This window comes from Nomascus leucogenys, chromosome X (genome assembly GCF_006542625.1).
Source record: "Nomascus leucogenys isolate Asia chromosome X, Asia_NLE_v1, whole genome shotgun sequence".
Classification (NCBI taxonomy): domain Eukaryota; kingdom Metazoa; phylum Chordata; class Mammalia; order Primates; family Hylobatidae; genus Nomascus; species Nomascus leucogenys.
In genome coordinates this window covers 119,153,013-119,177,277 of record NC_044406.1, presented here as the reverse complement: position 1 = coordinate 119,177,277, position 24,265 = coordinate 119,153,013, and the positions used below count along the sequence as shown (strand labels likewise).

The window sequence follows — 24,265 nt, the reverse complement described above, 5'->3', positions numbered from 1 at the left end:
GATCCAAGTGATTGAGACAGGCAACTACAGCACTGGGAGCCACTGCACAGGCACAAAAACGAAGTAGGGTGCTGGGGACCTACAGCTGGTGGTTAAATCTGTAAACACGAAGGAGCTCTCTGAGGGAGAAGGAAAGGTAGAGCAAATTTCAGGCAGTAAAGAAAGAATACTGAAGGGATATATGGAATTGGGAGACAGGAACGAATTTACTCACATCAACTCCTTCCAGGTGGCTGATCCTTTAATTACTGGCACTTCTGTAAAAATGTCCAGAATGACCAAGAAAGAAACCAGCCTTCATAAAAAAAGAGCAAACTGGGATTGTTACCAGTGAAGGGTGTCCAGATTGTTGGTGTCTTGAACAAAGAATTAGACAAAACACACAAACAAAGCAAGGAAAGAATGAAGCAGCAAAAGCAGAGATTTATTGAAAATGAAAGTACACTCCACAAGGTGGGAGCGGGCCTGAGCATAAGGGCTCAAGAGCTTAGTTACAGAATTTTCTGGGATTTAAATACCGTCTAGAAGTTTCCCATTGGCCACTTGGTGTACACTGCATGGAAATGAAGTAGTGGCCAGTAATCAGAGGCTGAAGGGGAGTTACAAAGATTACACCCTATGCAAACGTCCATTTGGTTGTGGAAAGCAACCAATCAGAGGCTAAAATAATGTTACAAAGTTACACTTCAATGCAAATGAAGACTTGGCCCCCAATCAGAGGCTGAAGTGAAGTTACAAAGGTTACACCCTATGCAAAAGTCTGATTTGTTGTGGAAAGCAACCGATCAGAGGCTGAAGCAAAGTTACAAAGTTACACTCCTATGCAAATGTCTGATTGGTTTCAAAAAGCAACCAATCAGAGGTACTTCCAATTTTCCATCTGCTACACAGAAAAAGGAAGGGGACTTGCAAAAGGTGTAGCCTCTGATCCTTTTGTTACTTAGGTGTGGAAAGTTGGGTTTTTCCTTTTGACTTGGTTCTAGGAAGTCAGCGTGAATCAGCCTTAGGTTCCCTGCTTCCAGACCCTATTCTCTTGTCTCAGGATGACTGGCATACATGCATTGCCTTATATTTGCCAGTGTCTTTCTCCATGTATATATGGGTCCTACCTCCCTAAACAGGCTGTCAGATCCTCAAAGGCATCTATCATTTAAGTTTCTGGAGCCTTCACAGAACCAACCTTTGTACAAAGTAAACAGAAGATACTGCTTGGTTGCTTGAAAGACAGGCATGGGGCGAGGGAGGAAAGCTACTGGGTGAAATCTGGGCTGAAGATGGGCTGAATCTGTCAAACAAAGTTTTAAGACTTCTGAAGCAGTCACTAACATTTAAAAATCAGGAGGTTTCAAATACAAATGTAGGTCTTTTATTCCCCAGGGAAACTGCCCATCTGGTGAACCTGTACTCTTTTAGGCAATAGGCATGCAAATAAAAATAAAGCGTAAGGCCAGGCATGGTGGCTCAAGCCTGTAATCCCAGCACTTTGGGAAGCCTAGGTGGGCAGATTGCTTGAGTCCAGGAGTTGGAGACCAGCCTGGGCAACATGGCAAAACCCTGTCTCTACAAAAATACAAAAATTAGCATGGTGGTGTGCACCTGTGATCCCAGCCACTTGGGAGGCTGAGGTGGGACAATTGCTTGAGCCTGGTAGGCAGAGGTTGCAGTAAGCTGAGATTGCACCACTGCACTTCAGCCTGGGCAACAGAGCAAGGCTCTGTCTCAAAAATAAATAAATAAATAAATAAATAAATAAATAAATAAAGCAAGGCTAGAAGACATCTTGGAGGCTGGTAGTGGAGGAACTCTCAAAGAAAATGCGGCCTCTGCTAAGGAGCAAGTGTTGTAGTCATTTTATGCAGACAGTGCTTTGGAGGCCTAAAAGGAGGAGGGGTTAGCTCTGCTTGGAGGAATCCAGGAAAGCTTTCCAGAAGATGTGACTTCTCAGCTGAGTCTTGAAGGATGAGTATGAAAGAATTGTCCAAGAAATGGAGGGGAATGAAAGGATAGTCATAAGAAGGGGCAGGGTACAGGTAGAGAAATCCATGCAAGATGGCGAATGATGACACATTCTTGTGGGGCCAGAGCACAGGATACAGGATAGAGAAGGGCCAGTAAGAAAGCTGGAAATGTAGCCTGAGCAAAATGGTGAAACCCTGTCTCTACAAAATACAAAAAAAAAAAAAAAAAAAATTAGCTGGGCATGGTGGCATGTGTCTGTAGTCCCAGCTACTCCGGAGGCTGAGCTGGGAGGATCGCTTGAGCCCAGGAAGGTGGAAACTGTACTCTAGCCTAGGTGACAGAGCCTGTTTCAAAAAAAAAAAAAAAAAAAAAGGTGGGGGGCAGGCACAGTGGTTCACACCTATAATCCTAACACTTTGGGAGGCCGAGGTGGGAGGATCACTTGAGCCTGGGAGTTCAAGACCAGCCTGGGCAACATGACAAAACATCTCTACAAAAATCAGAAAGAAGGACATTGTCCAGATGATGTTGTCAAAGCCTCACTCTGATGGCTGTGTGGGGAATGGGCTGGATACAGGGAAAGACTAGAGGGCTGCAGGCCAACATCTTACCCTGAGGGAGCTTCCTTCCTTCCTTCTTTTCTTCCCTCCCTTTCCTTCCCTTCCCCTCCCCTCCCCTCCCCTCTCCTCTCCTCTCCTCTCTTCCCTTCTCTCTTTCCTGAAACAGGGTCTCATGCTGTCACCCAGGCTGTGGTACAGTGGTGTGATCACAGTTTACTTCAGCCTCTACCTCCCAGGCTCACTGCAGCCTCTACCTCCCAGGCTCAAGCAATCCTCCTGCCTCAGCCTCCCAAGTAGCTGGGACCACAGGTGTGCGCCACCATGCCTGGATAATTTTTATTTTGTTGTAGAGACAAGAGTCTCACTATGTTACCTAGGCTGGTCTTGAATTCCTAGGCTCAAGCAATCCCCCTGCCTCGGCCTCCTAACAGATATGAGCCACTGTGCCCAGGCTTGGTTCTTCCCAGCCCCATATTTGGAAATCAGGGTAGCTCCCCAGCAGGCCATGAGAAGTGTCCTCAAAGCTGAGAGAGTAGACCTGGCTCAACCAGTTCTCTTGGATTGGAGGACAGAAGCATAGGAATGCATTCTTTGTTCTCTCTGCCCACCAGCAAATGTACCCTCTCCCTCCCAGTGTCACATCAGGGGAAATTCCTGACCTGGGAAAAACAAGTATACCATTAGTGCATTCTACCTAAGCAAGCCTTTGCACACCGTTTATAAAACTGTAAACTCCTTTTGGCTTACACATCTTCCCTTCCTCTAGGACTGAACATTGTCAGGCACATAGGAGGTGTTCAATGAACATTTATCAATCTAAAACAAGGATACTTTCACAGGACCTTGGCAGCTGTACATTCACTGCTGAGAGTAAAAGAGACCCAGAGCACTGTGTTCTCTGATCAACAACAACAACAAAAATAGCATGGGATTTGGTCAGAGGCCTTAGATTTCAGTCTTGGTTTAGCCATCCAAGAGCTCTGTGGCTGTGGAGAAGCCACAGAACCTTGCTGAGACTTGGTTTGCTTATCAATTAAAAACAAACAAAAAACAAACAAACAAACAAAAAACAAAATGTTCTAAGATATGAGGGTGCATCTGGAAGCACTGTGCAAATTTGTAAAGTGCTATATGACCAAAATGTTGTATATCTGTAAATGGAACATTATTCAGTCATAAAAAGGAATGAAGTACTGATACATGTTACCATATGGATGGACCTTGAAAACATGATGCTAAGTGGAAGAAGTCAGACACAAAAGCCCTGTATCGTATGATTCCATTTCTACAAAATGTCTGGAATAGGCAAATCCATAGAGACAAAGCAGATTAGTGGTTTGTAGGGACTGGAGGGAGAAGAGAATGAACTTTGAGTGCTTAATGGGTATGTGGTCTCCTTTTGGAGTGATGAAAATGTTCTGTAACTAGTGGTGATGATTGTACATTATGATTGTACTAAATGCCACTGAAGTGTGCATTTCAAAATGATTAAAATGGTACCAAATTGCATATGTGTGTGCTTTTAACCACAATCCTAAAAAGCAAAAAAAAAAAAAAAAAAAGTTACATGAAGGTTAATCAGCCTGAGAAGTCATTGATTTTTGCAGTCAACATGCAGCCTCCAATTCATTTTTCGGCGTTGAGAGAACTTACAAGGAGTAGGTGCATCTCCACTAAGAAGACTCTTCTGAAGACAGCAGGGATGGGAGTGGGAGAGGGAAGGAATTCTGGCCCATCTGAAAAGCTTCCCTTCTGGATGGTATTTGTTTCGTAGATTGCCAGTTGTTCACCCTGTTTGTATTTAAATGAAAGGAGGCTTTGAAGTGGGAGCCGCCTCTGAGCACGGCTTGGGGTTCCTGCTTCCCTTGGTAAAGTTCAGACTTGTCCAGATCTGTTTGTAGCCAGAGGTTACTCTTTCTGGTGAAAAAGGCTCAAGTTTGGGTTAATAATACATTATGAGGAAGAGCTGGAGTAAACCTGGGGAGGGCGGGGGCGGGGGCGGGGGCGGCGGCAACGAATGAGTTCCTCCCAGCCTTGGTGTGAGAAGCAGCTTTCTGAATTGGCCTTCATGGTTCAGGAGTATCATTTTCTCTCTTATGGTCACTGGTTTCCATTTTATAATAATGTTGGTTGCATCTCAGAGCATATTCTCCTTGGTGAAGAACATCTTTAAGTAAATGTATCAATCAATGAAAATTAAAAGTGCTCAGCTAAGCCCTAGCAATGCCTTCAGGACTTGATGGTTACCAGTTTAAGGAAAGTCTTGAAAATGGCAGGAAATTCAATTGTAGTTGAGTTTGCACATTAAAAAAAAAACTGCTCTTCTAGTTTCAGAGTTAAATGTTCAGCCAGCCCACAGAAATTGGAAGTCACAGTTATAGACGGGTCACAATCTATCTGTTTATGTTGATGGTCTGTTAACAAAATGTAGAAGAGTCTGCAAGCGGGCATTCAAAACAACAGCTCTTCATAGCCAGCCATGTCAACGTGGTTTACAAACAACAGTGGAGAAAGTCTCAACAAACCCTCTGAGGGTGATAACTGTAATGATGGTTCGTATCTTTGCCCTATGTAATTTTATGGGAATTGAGAGTCTAGCCAAATAATAAGTTCCAGCCCTTTTTATCTGCCCAGTTCCCAGCACACTCCCGAGGTGTCTGAGGCACTTCTCACCCCAACCTCTTAAAGCAGACTGTAACAATAACAACGGTAATGACAAGTTCCCGAGCTGCACAGTTCCCTTCATTTAAGGAGCCCTGGGAGCTTCAAAAAACACTCATTAATGGAATCTGACAAAGCTTGCAAGATGGGAAGTCTCGCCCATTTCCAGTTTTCTGGTGGAAAAGTGGGGACTGAGTCCCAGAGGGGTGTCAGTCTCTCTCAAGGGGCTTGAGGGAGTAGGGGGTTTGGGGGTCCTGGACTACCATTATTCCATGAAATTCGAGAGTCAAGAGTCCCGGGTTCTGGACGCCCCCTTCCCCGGCGTGCTATTTACCAAGTCGCTTCCCATTTCTGGGCCCCAGTTCCCCTACTTAATAGAAGGAAGGGTTGGGCCAAATGGTCTCCAAGATCTCTGCGGTCAATCCTGACTTTGCCCCCTCACCTCGCGGTTGGGGATTTCTCCCGCTTCAGGGTTCGGTTAGACTCGTAGTAGAACCGGGTCGGGGGGTGGGAGTGGCGTCGAGGGGTTGGAGTGTTGCGGATGCGGGAAGGAGAATGCCTGATGGGGTCCTGGACAAATTGGTGTTTCACGAGTACCGTCCTATGGGAAGCAGGTCTGGGGAGACCAGGTGAGGCTCTAGGACGAGTTCGGAGCCCCAAATCCCCCTGCTGCCTGCAGCGAAACAATGCAAGTAATGCGCCTTCCCCGCCCAGCCCGGGAGCTGCGCGGATAGGAGCGTCCGCGGGTGCGGGATGGCAGCAGGGAGGCGGATATCGCGGCGGGAGGGCTCCGCGCGGCTTTTGCCCATAGGCGGCGGGTCAGGTGGCCGCGCGCAAGAAGGCCTGCGGCTCAGATGTGGGCTTCGGGGCAAGTCCCAGGCCGTCCCGTTCCCCAGAACCTGGGCCCTTCAGCCCGGAGTAGTTGGCCTTCCCTTTGCGGTTGGGGGGCGGTGGGCTGGCTCCCCGCCTCCGAGGAGGAGGGGAGGAAGGAGGAGCCGGGTGGGGCGTGTCACGCGAAGGAGCGCCGGGCGCCCGGTGCGGCCCCCTAGGAAGTGGATTTGGCCGCTCCGGATCCAACCCGGCTTCCAGGTTTTCTCCCGGCCCGGCCCAGCGTGCTCCCGCCTGTCTCTGGCCCCCCCTCCGACGCCCGCCCCCTCCCCCCGAGTGCCGCCCGCTTGGCCAAGTTTGCGGAGCGTCGCCGCGCACGCCGGCCAGTCAATCAGCAGCAGAGCTGAGAAGGGCACAGCCGCGCGGCGGAGGGCAGAGTCAGCCGAGCCGAGTCCAGCCGGACGAGCGGACCAGCGCAGGGCAGCCCAAGCAGCGCGCAGCGAACGCCCGCCGCCGCCCACACCCTCTGCGGTCCCCGCGGCGCCTGCCACCCTTCCCTCCTTCCCCGCGTCCCCGCCTCGCCGGCCAGTCAGCTTGCCGGGTTCGCTGCCCCGCGGAACCCCGAGGTCACCGGCCCGCGCCTCTGCTTGCCTGGGCCGCGCGCCGCCTCCACGCCCTCCTTCTCCTTCTCCCCTGGCCCGGAGCCTGGCACTGGGGACCGTTGCCTGACGCGAGGCCCAGGTCTACTTTTCGCCCCGCGTCTCCTCCGCCTGCTCGCCTCTTCCACCAACTCCAACTCCTTCTCCCTCCAGCTCCACTCGCTAGTCCCCGACTCCGCCAGCCCTCGGCCCGCTGCCGTAGCGCCGCTTCCCGTCCGGTCCCAAAGGTGGGAACGCGTCCGCCTCGGCCCGCACCATGGCACGGTTCGGCTTGCCCGCGCTTCTCTGCACCCTGGCAGTGCTCAGCGCCGCGCTGCTGGCTGCCGAGCTCAAGTCGAAAAGTTGCTCGGAAGTGCGACGTCTTTACGTGTCCAAAGGCTTCAACAAGAACGATGCCCCCCTCCACGAGATCAACGGTAGGTGGGCACCCCCGGGAGGTGGGTGCAGAGACCGACACCTCGGGAAGGGGGGCTGCAACTCCCTTCCCCCGCCCCGCCGCCCCCTACGCCGGACGCAGGTACACTAGAGGGAGAAGTGGGCAGTCGAGAGGGCAGGAGCGAGCGAGCGAGAGAGCCAGGCAGCCCGGGTGCAGGACGTTCCCCGCGGGCGCAGCGCTCCCCGCTTCCCAGTACTGCGAGCGGAGGGGCGCCGCCGGGTTGCCCGGTGCGACTGTCGCGCTCCGCTCCACCCCTCCGCTCCTCTTCTCCCCCCCCCGCTCCTCTTCTCCCCCTTACATTATTCGCCTTCCCGGGAAGCCCCTGAGGACTCTGGCCCTCAAAGTGCGTGTCACCGGCTACCTCTCCTTTTCCGGGTTGAACTCCTTATAGGACGCCCTGCTTTGTTGTATGGGTGACGAGAGGCCGGGTGGGGGTGAGGGTCGCCAGCGGGGTGTGGTGGAGGGAAACCTTCCGGAGCTTGCTAGGTTGTGGGGGTCGCAAAACGTGGAACTTGAATTGATGTTTCATTGATGTTCTTTTAAAACTCTCTCCCCGCCTCTCTTGCACCGCTGACGCGGATTAGGAGTTTTAGTAGCCGCAACGGCTTTAGAAGTCGCCTTTAAAAAGCAAACGACTACCCCCACTCTCCACCCCTCCAAACCCTGACTTTTGGGAACTCTCCCAGTTTCCGGAAGGTATCGGACCAGAGGAGTATTTTTCTCCTCTTTCTTTTTTCTTACCTCGTTTTAAGGGTTAATTGCACTTTTCAATTACAGACCTTTGAAAGGACTGATTACAGGAAACCTGAATCTCAGTTTGGAGATGGTTATGCAAATAGAGACGGCTTAGCCTGTGAAAAAGTTCACCGGATTTTGGCGCCGGTGGGGTGGGATGGGGGGTGTATGGGGGTATTTGTGAAAGCCCCTCTCGGAGCGCTGGGGAGGCAGCGTTCGGCGGGTGCCCTGCGTCCCTCCCAGCGAGGCTGGCGGCGGTGTCCGGCCGGGTCTCCGCCGGGTCGCACTCTCTTCTTCGCAGCGGCCAACTGTTGCGCGCAGCCCCGCCGGCCGCGCAGGTAGCCCGTTCGCCCTGGGGACTCAGAAAGCACCACGAATCTAGCTGGCTGGTGGCCAGCGTAATCTAACGGAGGAGTGAGAGATTCGAGCCCGGGGGGCTGAGCCTCCACCCCGAACCTTTCATGGAAGTGAGTGGAGCGCGCCTTTCCCTTGCCGTGCTGGTCTCCGGGTGGGGTGGGCAGGGGGCCGGCAGCCAGCAAAGGAAATACTGTAATTTCAACCAGGCGCTTCCAAAGGCTTAGGAAGATTTGGGGGTCATTTTTTGGAAGGGCTATTAATAACCTTGGAGATTAAGTGCAGCCGTCAATTACATATAAATTACAAAGGTAATTGAGGGAAGTTGCTGGGCACTTTTGGAGTGTAACTGGCGTCTGTCTAGAAATAGAAGCGAAGAAATTGTTGGAGCAGCCCAGGCGCCCACTGCACCTTGGCAGTTACCAAATAACATGCTCACTGCTGATTAGACACTGTTTGCCCTTCAGCTGCCTGTATTTTGGGGAGCTCAAGTATGTCCTCAAAGCAGCACGATTTTATTGGTTGTAGAGCCCTGAAAAGCCCTCTTTCTTTCCCTTCCTCCTGCCCCGCCAGAAAAAAAATGAAGTGAGCCAGCAGCCGCTGAAGCTTGGGGACTCTGCAGGTCAAACCTGGGGCCTTTGTGCCCTGCACAGTTTGGGCCTGGGCACAGCGGAGATGATTGGCGTGAAGGTTACAGTTATCATTCCCACATTTTGAAGGGGTAGATGCAGCTCTGCACTTAATGGGAATGTGACAAGGTTTCATCTTCTGCTCATGCAAACAATATGTGCCTTTGATACTGACTGCAGGCATTCAGCGAGTGGGGTTGTGAAACTGCCCTCCCCAGTTTCCCCAACTTTGCTCTGTGCAGTCTTTCGCTGTGGCAGGGCATCTTCCCCAGCCAGCATCTCAGGAAAAAGGAAGCTTGAAGGGTGCTCAGAGACTCTGTGCTAGGTGTTCCCTTTGATTGTCATCATCCGCAGAAATCACCTGAGGGATATTTTGCATATGTCTATCTGGACATTCCCCCATGCCAAAGATAGGGGAGTTATTAGTGACCAGCAGCAGGAAATGGAAGCTAATGTGCTCACACCCAAAACATTTTATTCTTTTTGTCTTGTCCTTCATCTCCCTCCCAGGGCTGCTGCTTTTATTTCCCCTTTTGAATGACCTACTGGACTGCATTCTCCTGAGGAACAAAGGAAGTGCCTTTTTAGCTGGAATCCTTGGAAGACCACCAAGGACTTTAGCTCATGCAGTGCAATTTCGCACCACTTTCAACAATAACAAAAATGCATGACTGAATGGCTCAAAAATGTGGAGTGTTAGAGGCATTCATTTGAGTCTAGGACACTGTCACAACACAGACAGACCCAAGTAAATACCTTTAGACGGCCAGTATAGAAACAGGCGTAATCTTTACCATCACCCTGGCCTCTCCAGATGCATACATTAGCCTTGTCTTCTCTGGGCTACACTCAGATAATTTTGGTCATTTTTTAAGGGGGATAGTCAATATAGTGACTTGTATTCAGCCTAGGTCTGGATGGATTAATTGCCAGGCACTTTCCCTGGGATGGGGGATGTGCTTTTTTCAGTGCAAAACACCCAGGATCATTTTCCAGGTGAAGTATCACAAAGTCTGGGTACCTAGCTCATTGAGCCCCAGGCGCAGCCCAAGTTTAATGTTTTATTCCAGATGGCCTTGCACTTGCCTTCTAGAGGTTTGAACAGGCTTTAAGAATACTCCATGTTCTGGAGGAGTCTCAGTCTTTATAGATCATAGGATAATCTGATGTGCTCTCAAGGGTGTCAGGGAGTACATCATGCTGGCAGGGCTTCCAACTGAGGTCCTGCATTGCCTGTCTGCTTGACCCCTGTACTTTTCAAATAATGCTGAGTCCAGGTGCCATGATCAAAAGGGATCTTTAACACAAAGATTATGTTTTTGTTCAGCTTTCAATGGCCATGTGCTTTTGGAGCGCCTACTATGTGCAGTATCCTCTGCTCAGCATTGTGGAGACAGCAAGAAAGGCAGGAGGGGCTTCTGCCACCAGGACCTTTCCTATTAGTAGGGAGATAAGCCAGGCACACACAAAATTAGAATACAACACAGTGGTGATAAGTGCCATACAAGCGATACAGATGACAAGAAGGGAGTGCCCAGGCATTTCAAAGAGAGAAGGGGTTTTAGGACTCTTAATACTATAGAATATTAACTGGGTAAAGCTAGTTCACTAGTAAAAATGAAAATACTAATGAAAATAAGTTTAAAAATCTAACCATTTTCGTTATGCCTCCCTCCATAAAGACAAAGGTAAAGGGTATGCAACAATGGGCATTTTATTACTCATCTATGTTGAAATTGTTTTTAAGAGTGAGGCAATGGGTTAGAAGCGTTCGTGAACTTGCCAAAGGTCCTCTTCACAATGACATTGAATGATACTCAGAACTTTGTGCCCTAGTTGCAGTTTTGGAGTTTTTATTTCTTGTTCCCTTTTGTGTTCATGAGCAATGCACCTATGATCATGTGCTCACACACACATGCATATGTACATGCACAAAGGATTCCAGGACACCTATAAGCTGTTACGACTACGTGGAAAAAAAGTGCGCGTGTATGTCTGTTGGAGAGTTAGCAATACTTTCTAATAGTGAGTTGATTATATATTACACACAGCGTGTGTCTTTAAGATTTGTATTCCCCCTTCCCCACCTTAAGTAATGTGTTGGATTTTGCAATGAATTTGTGATCTCCTGTTTTGTTGGAATCATCAGTTTGGTTCTGTGTTTCAGTTGGGGAGGGTCGAATTGAGCCACAGGGCCTATCACTGTAGAAATTGTCCCAAGTAGTTTACAGGAGGTATCTTCTGGACATGTTCAAAAAAGAATTTAGTTAAAGTTCTGGCTTATGCAGCTCAATCTCTGGTTAGAACATATAAATATAAAATGTCTGATTCAGCATAATTACTGTTTTCCTTTTTTATTTGATTCACGTTGGGTTGCATGCAACTTCAGGATTAACTGGAGACTAGACTGAGGAATGAAAAAGGAAGTTTTTTGTTATGTGTACAAGGGAAACAACATTGATGTTAACCTGAGGCAGTTGGAAGTGAGTCTCTCTGGCTCCCCAATGACATTAACTGTTTTAGCACTGAGGTTTTTTTCTGATTTATGTTTTTAAAAATGTATTTTGGCCTCATGATAAGAGTTCGTAGCTATTGAATGCTTTCTCTGGGCCTGGCCCTATACCAAGGAACTTTCATGATTGTCTCATTTAAAACCCACAACAACCATATGACATCAGAATTATCATCTCCATTTTACAGACAAGAAAACAAATTCAAAGGGATTATGAAATATGTTCACAATCTTATAGCTAGTGAATAACAGAGGTGGGATTTGAACCCAGGTCTTATCTGTTCTAGAGTATAGTTCATGCTATGTTGTACAGATAGTAAGACAAGAAAGTACCTTCTCTATTCCCACAGAGGTTATTGAGATATAAAGTATGGGAGGACCTTCAGCTAACTAGTAAGGGACCATCATCAAAACAGCACAATTTTCGCGTTATAGTGGAGAGGATCCAGTCACATCTTTTGTAGACAAAATGTCAAACCCAGACATAGACAATCTAGTGTTAATGGTAGAAGGAATATAAATTGTATTTCCTGGACAATACAATTGAAGAGCCAATGAGGGTTTCTGAGGGAGGGGAATGTCGTCAGTCAAGCTGTTTTAGGAAGATAACTAGTGGCTCTTTGGGTTAAGGGTTGGCGAGGCAAGAGATAAAGACAGGGAGGTCTGTCAGCAGACTCTTTTTAAATAGTTCTTAACTGGTCTACCTGCCTCTTGTCTGTCCCCCCTTCCTAAATCCCTGTTCTATCCTGAACATCGCCAGCTTAATTTCCTTACATCACTGCTTTGGTTAGAGTCATTCCTGTGCTTTGAGCTTCAGTGGCTCCAAGCATCTCAAATGATACTTCTTTCATTGAGTCACTTCTGAACTCTCCAGGGTTATGTGCCCACTTCTTCCTAATTCCCTGTTGGAACCAGTCCATGGTCTTTGTACATAACTGCCTTGTATTATAGTTAACTGTGTGCAGGCACGTGTTCGTCTTCTCTCCTCAACTGGAAGCAACTTGAGGGCAAAGACGGCAACTCCTGGTCTTGTCTGTGGGTAGCAGTACCGAGTGTGGTAGGTCAGTGCAATATTTGTTAAACAAGTGGGAGAATGACATAGACAATTCTATTGTGTTCTCTGTCAGACACTAGTGCTACAATGAGATTATACTGCCTTGATGATGATAGATTGTCATTCCATGGTCTGTTGATCTCCTAGGAATCTTTTGGATCTAAACACTTTTTTTTTTTTTAAGACAGGGTCTCACTGTTGCCCAGACTGGAGTGCAGTGGCGTGATCTTGCCTGATCGCAACCTCTGCCTCCCAGGCTCAAGCAATTCTCCTTCCTCAGCCTCCAGAGTAGCTGGGATTATAGGCATGAGCCACTACCGCCTGGCTAATTTTTTTTTTTTTTTTCGAGATGGAGTTTCGCTCTGTTGCCCAGGCTGGATTGCAGTCGCGTGATCTCAGCTCACTGTAATCTCCACCTCCTGGGTTCAAAGGATTCTCTTGCCTCAGCCTCCCGAGTAGCTGGGATTATAGGCGTGTGCCACCATACCCGGCTAATTTTTGTGTTTTTAGTAGAGACGTGGTTTCACCATGTTGGCCAGGCTGGTCTCGAACTGCTGACCTCAAATGATCCAGCCTCCCAAAGTGCTGGAATTACAGGCATGAACCACCGTTCAGGCCTGGATCTAAACACTTTGAAGTAAAATAAATTTAAAGTAAATCTGCATATGCTGGTATAGGTTGGAGAACGTTTTTATACTTTTGGGGGAGTGCTTGTCTTTACTACTTCATTAATAACTGAATGCTTATAGGATTTTCTTTTTTTTTTTTGAGACAGAGTTTTGCTCTTGTTGCCCAGGCTGGAGTGCAATGGCACGATCTCGGCTCTCCGCAACCTCTGCCTCCAGTTCAAGTGATTCTCCTGCCTCAGCCTCCAGAGTAGCTGGGATTACAGGCATGCACCACCATGCCTGGCTAATTTTGTGTTTTTAGTAGAGACGGAGTTTCTCCATGTTGGTCAGGCTGGTCTTGAACTCCTGACCTCAGGCGATCCACCCACCTTGGCCTCCCAAAGTGCTGGGATTACAGGCATGAGCTACTGCACTGGCCAGGAATTTTTCAGAAAGATTCAGAATTGTTTTTCTTAATGCCTTGAAATACACTTCTTTAAAGAATGAACAGTTGAGACTGTTGTGATTAGGCAATTTAGAGCAAATTTACCACATTAGATTCAGAACATAGAGCTTGTTCAGTGTGCATCAGTTACCTTTTAATACACAAAAAACTCAAGTTTATTGTCTTTACCAAGAAGAACACAAGCTTTGAAGGGTATCAGAATATTTTATATAAACAGACATACTAAAATACAAACAGGTAAAAACTAGCATTTTCAAATCTACTTGGTTAAACATCTGTTGCTTACTATAGAGAACATGAAAGTGCAGAAAATGCATGAAGCGATTCCATCCTGGAGGTAATTTGAAATAGTATGTTTAAGTTCTGATGCATTTAATTCAGCAATCTGGTGGGAGAGAAAAATCAAAGAGCTGCATCAGCCAGGTATTCAACTTTTGAAAAAGAAACTCTAACAAATGTTAGAAATTAGGGGAAAAAATTGAATGGGAGAGTTAAAAAAGTCAATAACCTCCAGGAAGCCTGGAAACTATGTAAAAACATCTTATTGGAAGCCCAGATAAATGTGTGCCAGACATCAAAAAGACCAACTGCTTGGGGGAAGAAAAAAAGAACCCGGCATGACTAACTGGCAGAGTAAAAGAGGCTGCTTCAGGGAAAAAGGCATCTTTCACAAAATAGAAAGAGTTTAAGCCAGAAGAGGGAAGTCCACTAGGTTTGACAAGGCTGAGGTACAAACTAGAAATTAAGTGGGCTGACAGAGAATTGAAGTTGAACCTTGCAAGGGATTTGAAAGATGGCATGTGTGATAATAATGGTGAAAAGGGTAGGTTGAGTCCAACCTATCTGGGGAGAAGCAATATGGCTTCTTTAAGGGTAAACCGTGCCTGATTGATCTCTCGGGGTTCTTTGTGTGGAAAAAAAAGCATGAGGATACAGGGAAGCAGACATACATCATTTAGGTTTTTAAAAATTATGCAATGGGATTCTAAGGCAAAGAATATTCAGAAAATATATTTACTTTGAGATAGGTGGGGATAGTTGGACAAAGAGGAAGAGTGAGGGAGGGAAGAGACTCCACTGTTGTAGATGGAGTAGTTTACATGGAGAAGACATGGCTTATTGGGATGAGTAGTTCTAGCCTAACTCTGGCAAATTTGTTGTCAAATACCTTTGGTGAGGTTCTTCCCTCTCTGAAAAATGGGGTGAAATTGAACTACCTGGCACCTGGGGAGCTTTTAAAATATACTAATGCCTGGGTACCACCCCATACCAATGAAATAATACTTTTTTCAGGAAGGACTAGGCCATGATGGATGGATGGATGAATGGATGGATGGATGAATGGATGGATGGATGAATGGATGGATGGATGGATGTGTGTGTGTGTGTGTGTGTGTGTATTTTTTTTTTGAGATGGAGTCTTGCTCTTGTCACCCAGGCTGGAGTGCAATGGCATGATCTCAACTTACTGCAGCCTCCACTTCCTGGGTTCAAGCGATCCTTCTGCCTCAGCCTCCCGAGTAGCTGGGACTACAGGTGTGTGCTGCCACACCCGGCTGATTTTTTGTATTTTTAGTAGAGATGGGGATTCACCATGTTGGCCAGGCTGGTCTTGAACTCCTGGCCTCAAGTGATCCACCCACCTTGGCCTCCCAAAGTGTTGATATTACAGGCGTGAGCCACTGTGCCTGGCCCATGGTAGATTTTTCTTAATTTTTTTTTCTTTTTTTGAGACGAAGTCTTGCTCTGTCGCCAAGGCTGGGTGCAATGGCATGATCTTCACTCACTGCAACCTCCACCTCCTGGGTTCAACTGATTCTCCTGCCTCAGCCTCCCGAGTAGCCGAGATTACAGGAGCGCACCACCACTCCTGGCTAATTTTTTATATTTTTAGTAGAGACAGGGTTTTGTCATGTTGGCCAGGCTGGTCTCGAACTCCTGACCTTGTGATCCGCCTGCCTCGGCCTCCCAAAGTGCTGGGATGACAGGCGTGAGCCACCATGCCTGGCCTAGGTCCCTTCCATCTCTGAGATTCTATTATTCTAAATTTTCCAATGAGATTCATCACAAAGTGTTGTTTGAGATAAAGCCTTTAGTTTAGAATCAGTGCATGGTTGTTTTAATTTTGGCTAACTTGGATTTAAGAGAAAGGTGTGTCAAACATGGAGGAAAATGTTTTCAATCAAGATATAAGTGTGAACCACAACTGAGTGATGCTTTGCTGCAGGTAGAGACATAAGACAAGCACAATGAGAATACTTTGGAAAGAATTAGAAAGGAATCCAGCCTTGCTGTCATTTATTGATTAAGTGTCAACATGCTAGGTGATATTTCTTCCCTTTTTCTTTATTGGTAAAATTAAAAGAAATCTCTTTATCCCTTACTTTAATGTCCTCTTTGCCATGTGTTTATTCTCTTCAAGTATCTTATCAAGAAATAGAAGTACAGTAAATCCCTAGGCTTCTAGCTGGTGCAACCATCCAGAACACAGCTGGGAATGTGGAAGTAAGCAGAAAAGCCAAATGATGGAAACAGCTGTCATAAAGCCCATGCATTCTATGTGGAGAAAAGACCTTCAGAAATTTATTATCAGCAATCATTGAATGGCTTCTGTCTCCAGAGCAGTATGCTGGGTGCAGGGGATTCCAAGAGGTGTCAAGCAGGAATCAAGCTTTTGAGGAGCTTGCATTCAAATTAGGTAGATAGGGTTTATACGTGAGAAGAAAACATGCTTTGGTTATCCAGTTTCCCAGTCTATGGCAGATTAGAAGTAGCAAATAGTACTGGTTGGGGGCCGATGGGAATCACAGGAAGGGATCATGTTAGAGGCAGGTAAGACGTGACATCTGGAAGAAGTGAGAGAGGACAGTTGGAGGGTGACCAGAAGCTGAACGGGAGACCCAGAACTTGCTGATCTTGGCAGTTTGAGATCTCCTAGAATGGGTGAATGCTCAAAACCACCTTTGTAACCATAACCATCAAGGGCACTGGTATATTTCATTACAGTATTAAATAATGGTGTTTGGCTTATTCTGATTTAAAAGTTCAGAAAGTACATTTTAGAAAGAGCTCCATTACTAGGCACGGTGGCTCACGCCTGTAATCCAAGCACTTTGGGAGGCCGAGATGGGCGGATCACCTGAGGTTGGGAGTTCGAGACCAGCCTGACCAACATGGAGAAACCCCATCTCTACTAAAAATGCCAAAATTAGCCAGGCGTGGTGGCACATGCTTGTAATCCCAGCTACTCGGGAGGCTGAGGCAGGAGAATCAGTTGAACCCAGGAGGTGGAGGTTGCGGTGAGCTGGGATCGAGCCATTGCACTCTAGCTTGGGCAACAAGAGTGAAACTCTGTCTCAAAAAAAAAAAAAAAAGTTCTATTGGAAATATTCAAAATATGAAAACTACCCTTAAAAAAGGGGGAAATTGGCCAGGCGCGGTGGCTCACGCTTGTAATCCCAGCACTTTGGGAGGCCGAGGTGGGCGGATCATGAGGTCAGGAGATCGAGACCACGGTGAAACCCCGTCTCTACTAAAAATACAAAAAAAGTAGCTGGGCATGGTGGCGGGCGCCTGTAGTCCCAGCTACTCGGAGAGGCTGAGGCAGGAGAATGGCATGAACCCGGGAGGCGGAGCTTGCAGTGAGCCGAGATTGCGCCACTGCACTCCAGCCTGGGTGACAGAGCGAGACTCCGTCTCAAAAAAAAAAAAGGGGGGGGGAAATTTAGTTAACTTACACATTTACCTGTCTAGAGCACCCAGTTTCCCAACAGTGCTGGATCAACAAGGAGTCAATCTACATGTCACTTTGTCTTTTTATTAAAAAAAAAGGTGTTAAAAATTGTATATTATTAATTCAGTGGCTTTTTCACCTCAGAGCTTGTGGTTTATGATTTTGTTCCTCTGCACCTTCTTTTTTTTTTTTTTTTCCTTTTTTGAGACAGGGTCTCATTCTTTTGTCCAGGCTGGAATGCAGTGGCATGATCTCTGCTCACTGCAACCTCTGCCACCCAGGTTCAAGAGATTATCCTGCCTCAGCCTTCGGAGTAGCTGTGATTATAGGCGTGCACCACCACGTCCAGCTAATTTTTATATTTTTAGTAGAGATAGGCTTTCACCATGTTGGCCAAGCTGGTCTCGAACTCCTGGCCTTAAGTGATCCTGCCTTGGCCTCCCAAAGTGCTGGGATAGGCATGAGCCACCACGCCCGGCCCCTCTGCACCTTTTTTTTTTGAGGCAGAGTCTTGCTCTGTTGCCCAGGCTGGAGTGCAATGGCTCATTCTCTGCTCACTGCAACCTCCACCTCCCGGGTTCAAGCGATTCTTCTGCCTTAGCCTCCTGAGCAGCTGAGATTACAGGTGTGCCCCACCACGCCTGGCTAATTTTTGTATTTTTTTTAGTAGAGACGGGGTTTCTCCATGTTGGTCATGCTGGTCTTGAACTCCTGACCTCATGATCCGCCCACCTCGGCCTCCCAAAGTGCTGGGGTTACAGGCGTGAGCCACGGCGCCCAGCCCCTCTGCACCTTCTTTTGAAAGCCCTCTAGAACATCCAAGTTCAACTTAGTTCCTGATACTGTACTACCTGCTGTGGTCAGTTTAGGAAACTGAGTTTTGGCCTGAAGTCAACAACAGTTGGTTCCTAGTTAAGGGTGACACATTTGAATATTGGTTTCCCTTGTAAACATTTACCAAACTTGGTAAATGTATAATCATAAGAAACACTAGAAGTTAAGGATGGTGTCTGACCATGTAGCTATTTGAACCTTAAAAAAAAGCAAAGCTTGGCTGGGCATGGTGGCTCTCGCCTGTAATCCCATCACTTTGGGAGGTCAAGGCAGGCAGATCACTTGAGGCCAGGAGTTCAAGACCAGCCTGGCCAACATGCTGAAACCCCGTCTCGACTAAAAACACAAAAATTAGCTGGGTGTGGTGGTATGCACCTGTAATCCCAGCTATCTGGGAGGCTGAGGCACAAGGATTGCTTGAACCCAGGAGGCAGAGATTGCAGCAAGCCAAGATCACACCACTACACTCCAGCCTGGGCAACAGAGTGAGACTCTGTCAAAAAAAAAAAAAAAAAAAAGGCAGCTCTATGTGCCCTATCATGCCAGATCTGAGAGACCATGTATCCCCAGTTCCTAACACACTGCATGGCATGTGGTAGGTGCTCAAGAACGTTAAGCATGACTTTTTGCTTCTGTACTCATTCCAGGATGAGATATTTTTATTCACATCTGCTGTGCTCTTACTATATTCTTCTAAAATTCATATGTTGAAATCTTAACCCTCAAGGTGATGGTATTAGGAAGTGGAGTCTCTGGGAGGTAAACCCTCATGAATGTGATTAGTGCCCTTATAAAAGAGGCCCCAGAGAAAACCGTTAACACTTGCGCCACATGAAATTACGGTGAGAAGATGGCCCTCTATGAGGAAGCATGCCCTTACCAGAACCCAATCTACCAGCATCTTGATCTTGGACTTCCTGGCCTCCAGAACTGCAAGCAATAAATTTCTGTTGTTTAGAAGCCACCCAATCTTTGGTATTTTGTTTTAGCAGCCCAAACAGGCTAAGATAACCCCATTTTAAATCTAATTATTTTAAGCTATCTCATTTATTTTTTAACTTTTGCATACATACAGTACTAGATGTCTAAGTAAGGAAAGGAAAAGGAAAACATGTTTTTTTACCCCTTAACCTAGAGTGTGGTGCTCTTTCTTGGCTTGCTTGGAGGTGGGCGCTTAGTATTTCATGTGGTCTGTTTTAATCCCGGTAGACAAATCGTTGCTACTTCTTACGCTGTCTGTTCCAGACATTAGCAGGAACTTGGCTGTGTCTGCAGAAGTACTTTTTCTTTTTTTTTTTTTCCTTTTGAGACGTAGTTTGACTCTTGTTGCCCAGGCTGGAGTGCAACGGCATAATCTCGGCTCACTGCAACCTCTGCCTCCTGGGTTCAAGTGATTCTCCTGCCCCAGCCTCCTGTGCAGCTGGGACTACAGGCACCCGCCACCATGCTCGGCTAATTTTGGTATTTTTAGTAGAGATGGGTTTCACCGTGTTAGCCAGGCTGGTCTGGAACCCCTGACCTCAGGTGATCGGCCTGCCTCGGCCTCCCAAAGTGCTGGGATTACAGGCATGAGCCACCGCACCTGGCCTCAGAGGTGCTTTTAGAAGAGGCTACCTTTGCCCCTTTTTGTTGCATCAGCCTTTCTACTAGGTGCTCACTTCCGTCTTCTTCTCCTGGAGGCTTGGGTCAGGGCTTGATCTCTGCTTCATCACAACCATTATTTTGATGCTAGTTCGTTCTTTGCAAAGCCGCTTTGTCAGTTTGGCTTTTGCAGGCCTCTTAAAGCCTGTCTTCTTTCTTCTGTTCACTTCTGCCTACCAGAGCAGGCTGGAAGTGGTTTCTTTTGGACTGTAGACGTTTCCTTAGTTCACCAAACCCTTGACGTCATCATCCCAGCAAGCATTAAGCCACCAGAATATTTTTTTTCCCTTCAGTTATTGTTTCTACTTCACCACACATTTGTCTCCATTGAGTTTTCAGTCTGGTGTTTGGTCAGAGATGAAAACAAAGCACTGTGCCCTTGCAAACTGCAGTGTAAAGCATGTGGTTAGCAGTTACTACTTGCAGTGGTCCAGTCTGAGTGGGAGTATCATTTTTCTTGGCAGTGACTTCACAGAAAGTCCTGTTTTTTTGGTGCCAGAATAAGCAGTCATTACATTCCTTACAATTTCTAGTCAAATTATTATCTACTATTGTTTAAATTGCCTTAATTATGGAAGATTTCCCTGTGCTAAGATTTTAAAAAGCAAAATAAGACAACTTTTTACCAGCGTACTTTAGAAATGGTCCTTAAACATCACCTGTCACCGGGATGTTGGAGGCTATGGTAAGGATTAGTTCTTTGTGTTTATGGGGAGATTTTTTTTAAAGGGGAGTAGTGAAATGAGTTCACTTTAAACTGAATTTGAATTAAATGCCCCCAGCTGGCTGGTTGGTTAATGTTCCGCCTTGTTGTTTACCCACAGTTTGGAACTAACTTTTCTTTCTGCCCTCTCAGATCTGATGGGCCTGGACACATTCTGGGAGGCTCTTCTGGTATGAGGTCAATGGATTATTAAGCGGTGAGGCAGTCTTAGAAGATGTTCTTGTATTCTTTAGGTTGGAGAGCAAATGATGAAATAACAACCTTCCAAAATAAGGGACTGCATCAATTTTCTTGTAATCTGAATACAGATTTAGGTGACTGGATGGGATATGTTTCAGCTTAGCTAATGTTTCATAATCTCTACCTTTGGGCTCTGCTTTCAAGATATATGTAAAATTTGTCATCTTACCATCTCAGTGACTACTATCCTGGTCTCACCCCTCATTACCTCTTGCCTGGATTATTGCAGTCGCCCATATCAGTTCTCCTGCTCTAGCTCTCTGGCTCTGGCTCTCCCCAGCCTGTGTTCTCAGCATAGCAACCAGTGTGATGGTATTCTCTTAAACTTAGATCATATCACTCCTTTGCTCAAAATGCTCCAGTGGTTCCCCATGCCAACCAGAGTGAAAATCAAGGCTTATGAGCACATCTGCTTTCTCCTGTGCCAGCCCACGAAGTCTTCTCTTCTCAGGGTTTATCTTTAAGGTCCCATCCCACTCTAGCCATGTTGGTCTCTCTGTTTTCCTTCAAGCACACCAGGCACATTCAGGGGCCTTTGCACTTCTTATTTTCAGTGCCTTGAACACCCTGCCGCCAGATAGCAGCATGGTTCACTCCCTCACATGTTTCAGGGCTTTGATTACCTATCACCTTAATAGAGAAGCTTTTCCTGGTCTCTGTATAAAATAGGTTACTCCCACCCCCCCCACCCCCTGCAGACACACACATATATTTGTATACTTCGTCCTTCTTCCTCTCTGCTTTCTTCTTCTTAGTTATCACCACCTGACCTGTGGGCAGGGGCTTTGCCTCTTTTATTCACTGCCCTATACCCAACGTCTACCACATTGGCTAATACTCAAAAATATTTGTTGAATGAATACATGAATGAGTACTCCTTGTAAATAGGTTGCTTTTAGGAAAAAAGCTTTCAGAGGGCATAGCTGACTCTTTAGGACTTGTGAATATGAGATTATACATATGAACTGCCATCTGTAGAAAGGGGGTGCCTAGGCTGGATTCATTCATTCAGCAGATATTTAGCAAGTGCCTATTAATTGCTAGGCACTGGGGATAGAACAGTGAATAAAAAGGATACAAGCCAGGTCTCACACTTATGGAGCTCACAGTCTAAATGGTGAGACAGACATTGATTCAATAATTCTGAAAATTGGTAATTAGTTACAGTTGTGATAACTACTTCCAAGGAGAAGCCCTTGGTCTTGGATGTGGGGTAAGGGAATGGCAATCAGGGCAAAGCATAATTTTCTTGAACATTATGGGCCTATAAGGCCTTCTCATTTTCTAGGAGCAGTGCTTTTTACATCATCACAAGCTCCCGCCCCCAGTGAATGGCCAGGGTTTGTGTTTCTGGCAGTGGATCCTGAGATGAGTCCTAGAGCACTTGTGCAGTGGTGCAGGGAAGATAGGCCCGAGTTATCCTGGCTTACATGGAACACTTTCTCTGGTTGCATATTGTGAACAAAAGTTCTCTGAAAAAGAATTTGGAGGAAAAAGACTTCATTCCAGTGAACAGTTTGTAAACTGGGGAGACACATCCTTCAATGTAAAACAAAAGTGCACATTCCAGAGACCGAAGAGAGGATTCTGGTTTCTGATTGTTGTTGTTTTTGTTTTTGTTTTGGGACAGAGTCTTGCTCTGTCGCCCAGGCTGGAGTGCAGTGGTGTGATCTTGGCTCACTGTAGCCTCTGCCTCCCAGGTTCAAACAATTCTCCCAATTCAGCCTCCCAAGTAGCTGGAACTACAGGTGCACACCACCACTCCCTGATAATTTTTGTAGAGATGGGGTTTTGCCATGTTGGCCAGGCTGAGCTCAGACTCCTGGCCTCAAGTGATCTGCCCACCTTGGGCTCCCAAAATGTTGGGATTACAGGTGTGAGCCACTGAGCCTGGCTGGATTCTGGTTTTAGGGCAAAAGTTCCCACCTAGGTTCCTAAGCAAGTGTTATGCAAATGAAAGACTGAAATTTGGTTAATTCCAATTGGTTGACTCAGCTGAGCCCTGATTGGTTGATACAAGTGAGTCCTGATTGGTTGGTACAGGTGAGCTCTGATTGGTTGCTTCAGGGGAGTTCTGAAAGTCCCAAAGTTAAATGGACGTGGGTGTATTCAGGAAACTCAGAGGAAGTATGTCACCTTTAGCTAGCAAATGACCACTTGAATCTATTTTAAATTTAGGCCCAGTTAACCACTTGGGATCCACCTTGAAGGATTGGCTCTTTCAGGTTCACATTTGTTTACAATATTGTGGCCATCATTTTAAGGATTGGCTTTACAGGGGCACTGGAAAATGCAAAGTTAACGCTTGTGTCACTTTGCACTGTTGTTTTCTGTCCTCTAGGTGGTCTGCAAAGGTACCAGACAATTAGTGCTAAAGCCTTTAGGCTTTTATGAAAGGTCTGAGTCCACTCTCATTTTCATAGAGACCACAGAAATACTGTCATTTGATTGGTGAGTGGCTCAAGATGAAGCCCCCTGGCCCTGCAATAGTAAAACTCTGGTTTAGCAAAATATGGATGGAATGCACCTGTCAATTGGTGACAAGATTCCTTCCCTCTCCAAGCCTTTATCAATGGTGACCGAGTGGGCAGGTTGTCTCAAGGAGAGGAGGGTCCTGGCTGTGCAGGGAGCAAGTGCATAGGCTGGCCAGGGAGATTAGGATTCTAAGCAAATGCAGCCTGAGTGATAAGTCTTAGCAGTTATCAAAACAGGATGGGAAGGAGCCTTCCTTGCCACATGCTGCTGCTCTGAGAACAGTCTTCCGTATTTCAAGAAAGATTTTTTTTTCCAGAATTTTAGATGAACACTGTGAGATAGGTCCCTATTTCTTTTTTTTTTTTTTTCCTCAGACAGAGTCTCAGTCTGTTACCCAGGCTAAAGTGCAGTGGCACAATCTTGTCTCACTGCAACTTCCACCTCCCGGGTTCAAGTGATTCTCCTGCCTCAGCCTCCCGAGTAACTGGGATTACGTGGTGCGGGTGCATGCCACCACACATGGCTAATTTTGTATTTTTAGTAGAGGAAGGGCTTTACCATGTTGGCCAGGCTGGTCTCGAACTCCTTATCTCAGGTGTACTCACCCACTTCAACCTCCCGAAGTGCTGGGATTACAGGCGTGAGCCACGGCGCCTGGCTGATAGATCCCTATTTCTTTCTTTTTTTTTTTTTTGAGACGGAGTCTTGCTCTGTCGCCCAGGCTGGAGTGCAGTGGCGCAATCTCCGCTCACTGCAAGCTCCGCCTCCCGGGTTCACGCCATTTTCCTGCCTCAGCCTCTCTGAGTAGCTGGGACTACAGGCACCTGCCACCGCGCCCGGCTAATTTTTTGTATTTTTAGTAGAGACAGGGTTTCACTGTGTTAGCCAGGATGGTCTCGATATCCTGACCTCGTGATCCGCCCACCTCGGCCTCCCAAAGTGCTGGGATTAGAGGCGTGAGCCACCGCATCCGGCCAAGATCCCTATTTCTTAGTTTGTTCAGAAATTCAAAGTCCTAATGAGGAACCCTGAGGCTGGGGTATGTATAGAGACACTAGCTCGGATGCCTGACAGTTTTACCTAGAGGTACATGAGTAGCTGTGACATCCCAGTGTTTCCGGGTTACAAGCAAGTATTTTTAGCTATTTTCTAATGTG

The 24,265-nt window shown here is 46.8% G+C and overlaps 1 protein-coding gene across 1 annotated transcript in view; it reads left to right on the top strand.

Annotated features, from left to right (window-relative positions):
- The first annotated feature begins 6,411 nt into the window (after window positions 1–6,411).
- GPC4 (glypican 4) overlaps window positions 6,412–24,265 on the top strand; it is a 113,577-nt gene continuing 95,723 nt past the window's right edge. Inside the window, exon 1 of the mRNA XM_030807404.1 lies at window positions 6,412–7,083. Coding sequence (XP_030663264.1) covers window positions 6,924–7,083 — 160 coding nt within the window. The 5' untranslated portion in view covers window positions 6,412–6,923. The remainder of the gene's footprint in view (window positions 7,084–24,265) is intronic.